Raw genomic sequence first — 6,000 nt, 5'->3', positions numbered from 1 at the left:
GCAGAATGATGCTCCTCAGTTTGGAGATGAAGTGTTCTGCATGCTTGTTGCCATTACATTGTAGAACATTTGGTGAGCTCGCTGCCGTCACTTTCTCAGTGTTGCACCATCCTTTGTGGACATCATCGCTGACAGTTGGGTGGATATTATCTACACTATACGTAGTCAGGGGGATTCAACAGCAGGTTCCTCGAGGGCAGCCGGGGAGTGCAGGCTTTTTTTCTCAGACGATGGGCTCATTCTTAGATGTTTTTTAGGTTTGTCAGAGGTCACATTCGATAGCATTACTCCCCACCAGTGGCTCATCTTGCACTCCTCTCATACCACCTTTGGTTTCTTCAGCGCTATACATCCTGCGAGATAGGCTGTTTCTAGCATCTCCAGGGCTTTATTGTACTCAGATTTTTACAGATCTTTCCCCACACACACACACACACACACACACACACACACACACACACAGAGAGAGAGAGAGAGAGAGAGAGAGAGAGAGAGAGAGAGAGAGAGAGAGAGAGAGCATTGCACAAATTTGATGTAGGGCTAAGCTTTTCCTGTTGAAGGATAGCTATGAGCGAGGGAATGAGTCTCACTGACATCAAGGCTTTAGAAGCCCTTTTGACTCCACTGGGTTCCACACAGGTTTGGATTTTCTTTTCTGCAAAATGCTCTTGTTATTTGTTAATTCTCTAGATAATCTTCAAACGATTATGCTCTCTTTGCATCTTTTTGCTAGAGGTAAAAATAATCTGGTAGTCAAATCAAAGAGATTTCCATCTATATAATGTGATGAGTAACATGCAAACAGCCTTCTAGGAAGCATAGGGCCAGTAGGAGAGATGATGCCTAATCAAGGGGAAGCAGGCAGTTTATGGACAGACGACAAATTGGTAAGCTAGGTGGAGGAAAAAAATACGTGATCCTGATGTATCACCAATTTGTAACATCATGACCTTCAGACTCTCCATAAACGCTTAGATAACACAGTGAGAACTAGAGATGATCATGGAGTTCCCGGTATTTACCTCATATACAAGAGTCATAACTTCAATAGGCTACGATGGATTCTTGTTTGAAGAAGAAGAAGAATAAGAAGAAGAAGAAGAAGAGAATTTTAACGTCGTAGGCAACTATCCCAAGAGACCTTAAAGATCTATCCGACGAGGAGAGTTGAACTCAAGACCTCTTATTCAAGAGGGAAATGGCATAACCAATCTACCTGTTATGTGTGTGTGTGTGTGTGTGTGTGTGTGAGAGAGAGAGAGAGAGAGAGAGAGAGAGAGAGAGAGAGAGAGAGAGTCCTATCGTATCTGTCATGAACAGGAGGTATAACCTCGACTAATCACTGTGTACTCACATACTCTTAGATAACACTCTTGGCTTTGAGTATTTAGTAATCCCTCTAAATTCAAGTGTAATGTGCTATCTTAGTTCTTCATCTTATCTGTATCCACTATTTGACATTAGAGGGGATGCTGTAGTATTTAGTCAATTCAGTGCATGATGGAGCTGATGGTTATATTGCCTTGTGGCTGACTTCCATGAGTTTAACTTGCACTTTCCTTCATAGCATTCAGCTAGGTATATCCACGCATGCACTTGGGCTTTCTGCCTTGTGAGCATGCTACTGCTACCCTGGAGCAGCGGTAAGTCTCCTGATCTTGTTCATAGGACCTGTTAGATTAGGCAGTACCTGTCATAGCCTTCGTTGCATAATGATTTGTACAAGGCATAGATTGGGTGTCATCACAATCTTGTGGGATCTGGCAAGCAGATTAGTAGTCTAGAAGATATGCACAAATGTGCACCACTAAAGTTCACATTTTGTGAGTGCTTTTATGGTGGCTCAAAATTGGTGGTGATTTGGCTGTACAAAGTTCTAGGAGAGTTTTAAGTCTAAAGGTTGCCCTTATCAATCAATCTCATCTGAAGTATAATGGACGAAGAAGGCTGTAGCCGAGTACCAAACAAAGTAGGTGCCACTTGCAAGCTTCAGCTCCTTCCTTTTGTGTTTCCCCCATGCTAGGCCAGTCCCAACTTGTGCACTTGACAGCAGCAGTCTTCAGCCCACTTGAAGCCCATCTAAGCAACCTTCAGCCCCTACCTTGGTCCCCAAAGCAGCCAGCTATCCCAGTGCTTTTGCTGGATCTCTGCAGCCCCTTTTCTCAGCCATAAAGAAGCTCCAAGATCAGTGACTTTGGCAGATTTGCAGTTGCCCCTACAACCCTCCATACCTGCGTTATCAAAATGTGAGTGGATATCAGCCTCAGCTCAGCTGTATTCCGAAGTAGTGTTTTCAGTCATTCGTGCAGTCCATGATTTAGCATAACGATGAGCTGGAAGCTCCCACAAGTCATGTATGTAAGATATTGATCTAGTCATTGCCTGAATATGACAATCGACTGTTTGGATTGTATATTGATGAGATTTCTGATTATATTGTGACTACAAGGGATAGAGGGGCATAGTTGTCAGGTACATGACGTGCCAATAGAAAAGAACAGTCTTAACAGACTTTTAGCACTTCAATAACAACTGAATTGAGAGAAAGAGATGACACGCGACGTGGAGTGGCAAAATTCCACCTCAGAGAGTATTGGCCCCAAACCTTGGCGCCCCTTTCGGTATTTCTTTATATTGCATCAACACAGTACAAGCCGGTACTCCAGACTCTGCACCTTCTCCAGGAAGCATGCCAAAGAATGAGCCCTAACCTCATATTTAAAGGCCCTTGGCCTAAATAGTAAAAAGCAATTACAGTGAAAAGCCTTCAAACTCAAAAGCATCTGGTCCAAAAGCAATGCCCAAAAAGCTGCCAGCGTAAATCACGGACATCCATACAGTTGCCACGTCATCAACTAGTACAAAACGCGAAAATCCGCACAGCGTGCCACGTCAGCACTACCAACGTGAAAAGCGGAAATCTGTACAGTTCTGCCACGTTAGCAGTCAACGGAATTTTCGGAAATCTGTTGCTGCTTCTTTTGTTGCTTGTTCTTCTTAGGGTCCCTCGGCCAGCATCTGCAAGTTGGCTCCCTTCTTTAGGGCTTTGACACGTCAGTAGTTTGTGACATCTCCCCTTCTTGAAAGAGAGTAATCGTCTGCGATTACAGCATATCTGCAAAACAACTCAAGTTAGCTCAAATTTTTTTCCCGAGGGTCATTCCGAGGGACAATCAGTTTGCTCTTTTTGTTAAGGAGTTAACTTCTCCTTTCGGCTCTTTTTATCAAGGAGTTAGCTTCTCCTTTCGACTCTTTTGATCAAGGAGTTAGCTTCTCCTTTCGTTCAGATCGGAACTCTTGATATTCCGGCGTAGTAAAATTAGCCATCACACCCAGACGGTACTGATCTTCCACGGGTGTCTTGATGCACTAAAATTACATACCCAGGCAATCTCATCCAATTAGGAATATTCAGTAATTGACACATCACAATGCAACACAAATGCGTACATATGCATGTTACAAGACACAACAAACAACGCTGTTGAGCACTCCCCCGAGACAAACGGTCTACGGTATGAAGCTACTCAATGACTACCTCGTCACTCTCCCGCAAATAACCTAAAAAGGTCCGGGCCATGAGCTCAGAGGACTGTGCAACCAAACGCTCCCCAGACCGCAGTCTGCCTCGCTTGGAGGTTCAAACATACACCAAACGCTCATCGGCCTGCGTCATTCGGAGGTTTTCTAGCATACAACAGAACGCTCCCTAGGCATCGGCCTGTGTCGTTCCGAGGTTCAAACAATACCAAAACAATATTTCTCACTTCTCCACCTGGGAGTAAAATCGAAACCAGTATTAAAACGAGAGTAAAACATTTCAAATCGGCACCAAAACAGGTTCAAAATAGATACCATCCATTTCAAACAAACTCCAACAGGACATTACGTGCTCGCTGCTGCTGTACCCCCCGCTACGCCATCGCTACCCCCCCCCCCAGCCCCCGCTGCCCAGCCTACCCTCTCGTCTTCCCTGCTTGCCCGCGCATTGCCCCCCCTGTTTTGCGCTGCCCCTGCCCGCGCGCTGCCATCGCCTCCACCCTTCGCTCCCGCCCGCTCCCGCCCGTGCTCCCGCCATTGCCGCCCTCGGACAACAACCCCCCCTCCCCCCCCGCCTGCTTGCTTTCCTTCTTCCCGATAGCTTTCTGCAATTCGACACCTGCAGCATTGAGATTTTTTGGGGCAGTGCTCGGCGCACCCAGTTGCAGAATCTCCCCGCCCCCCCTTTTCTTACACCACAGCAGTAGACATAGATGGAGGCTCTAGCTCCGCCACAGAGGGACTCGCCCGAAGCCCCCTCGCCCGACCCCGCTGAGCCCACCATTCGACTTGCTCTTTCGCCGACAGAGCAAGCGAGCCTAGCCGCAGAGGTAGAGCGATTGCAGGCGACTTCTGTCATCTGCAAGATTCTCGGCACCCGACTTAGCAGAGGAGAGCTGCGTGACCTTCACCAGGCCCGCCTTCTCGCAGAGGTGAGCAAGATCTTGGACGTACAGATTCTCGGACGAGGTTACTATCAGATCGAGTTTGAGACCTCCGAGATGGCGTCCAAGGTCATCGCCATGAGTCCACTGACCATCCGAGCAGCACGTGCCCACTTTCGACAGTGAAGACATGGTTTCGACCATGCTTCGGATGCTCTAGTAGAGGAGGCAGACATCCCCATCTCGGTTTGCTTTTCGGGTTTGCGGAGGGAGTACTTACCACTTTTATCCAGGATCGGCTCAGCCATTGGGACTGTTCGTGAGACCCCTCGTACGGCAGCCTCAGTAGCTGCCAAGGCGGCTGGCATTTCTTCAGTTCGAGTTTTGGTCAGAGACACTCACACGCTCCCGAAGGTTATTCTTTTGCCTTGGGTGAGTGGGGGTTGGTTTAGACAGAGTGTGGAGTATTCGGGCCTCCTGAACCAGTGCTTCATTTGTCGACAGATGGGCCATCTAGCGAAGGCCTGTCCACGGAGGAGGCCTCGACCTACACCACAGCCTCAACCCCAACCTGCAAAGGCTGGCCAGCAGCCATAGACAGAGACAGCGCACACATGCAGAGCCACCCTCTGAGCCTGGGGCTCCAGCGGAGGAGGGATGGCAGCAGGTCCGTGGTAGACGACGACAAGGGCCACAACGTCAGCCTGGCACTCAGAGTGGCCCTCAGGCGCCTACTCAGCAGCAGTGGGTTCCCACGGGGAACCGCTTTGGTTCTCTTGAGCAGGAGGAGGTCCCTGCTCCAGCCCCCACCCCAGCTTCACCCTCGACAGCCCCTCCCCCCAGAGTTCCCCCCCTCTTTCTCATCCTCTCCCCCGCCTCCTGCTCCCGCCACCTCTTCACCCTGCCCCTCTGCCTCTGTCGCCCCCTCCCGCCTCTCTTCTCCACCGCTTTCCCCAGCTCCTTCTCCCCCCCCTCCTACTCCAATTCCACAGTCGACCCAGGGGGCAGGGCCTTCTCCGGCTGCTAGGAGATCTCTTGGCAGCGCCTTTGCCACGAGTTGCCTAGCGAGAGAGGGTCAACCTTTCTTATGGCCCCTTTGCAGGTACAGACATCTTCCCTTGCAGCTATCCCTCGTGGTCTGACGAGCATTCACATCCGGCGCTGATGGGACTTCTTCGACTACGGCTTCACTCGTTTTCTCGGCGACTCCTCAGCAGACCATGAGGCAGCCTGCTTCAGGGTCCATGCTCTGTTTCTTGCTGCTAGGGAGACAGAGGCCTTGGACTCAGCAGTTGGTTTCTCCTTCCCCCTTTGCGGCAGGGCGCAGAAAGAGTGGACTCTCGACTGAGTGTTGGGATGATTGCACACACAGGTCCTAGAGTTCTCTCACCATATGGGAGAACTAGGAGTTATAGACATGCTACAGACTTTGTGGCCATTGGCCAAGTTTGCGGTGACACCTCCAAACTCAACAGGATGTAGGCACATTGTGGTTTACTTCTTTGCTGATACACAGTGCTTGCCATGCTATGTATACATTCATGAGGACTCTTGGACAGAGGAGGTTGCTTTACGT

General features: G+C 49.3%; 1 protein-coding gene across 1 annotated transcript in view; it reads left to right on the top strand.

Annotated features, from left to right (window-relative positions):
• Window positions 1-579: 579 nt before the first annotated feature.
• Window positions 580-6,000, top strand: part of LOC147449559 (uncharacterized) — a 42,133-nt gene continuing 36,712 nt past the window's right edge. Inside the window, exon 1 of the mRNA XM_086521591.1 lies at window positions 580-639. Coding sequence (XP_086377717.1) covers window positions 580-639 — 60 coding nt within the window. The remainder of the gene's footprint in view (window positions 640-6,000) is intronic.

This window comes from Adiantum capillus-veneris, chromosome 10 (genome assembly GCF_014529385.1).
Source record: "Adiantum capillus-veneris isolate H3 chromosome 10, ASM1452938v2, whole genome shotgun sequence".
Taxonomy (NCBI): Eukaryota; Viridiplantae; Streptophyta; class Polypodiopsida; order Polypodiales; family Pteridaceae; genus Adiantum; species Adiantum capillus-veneris.
The sequence above is the reverse complement of the archived record's forward strand: the minus strand, read 5'-3'. Positions and strand labels throughout refer to the sequence as shown.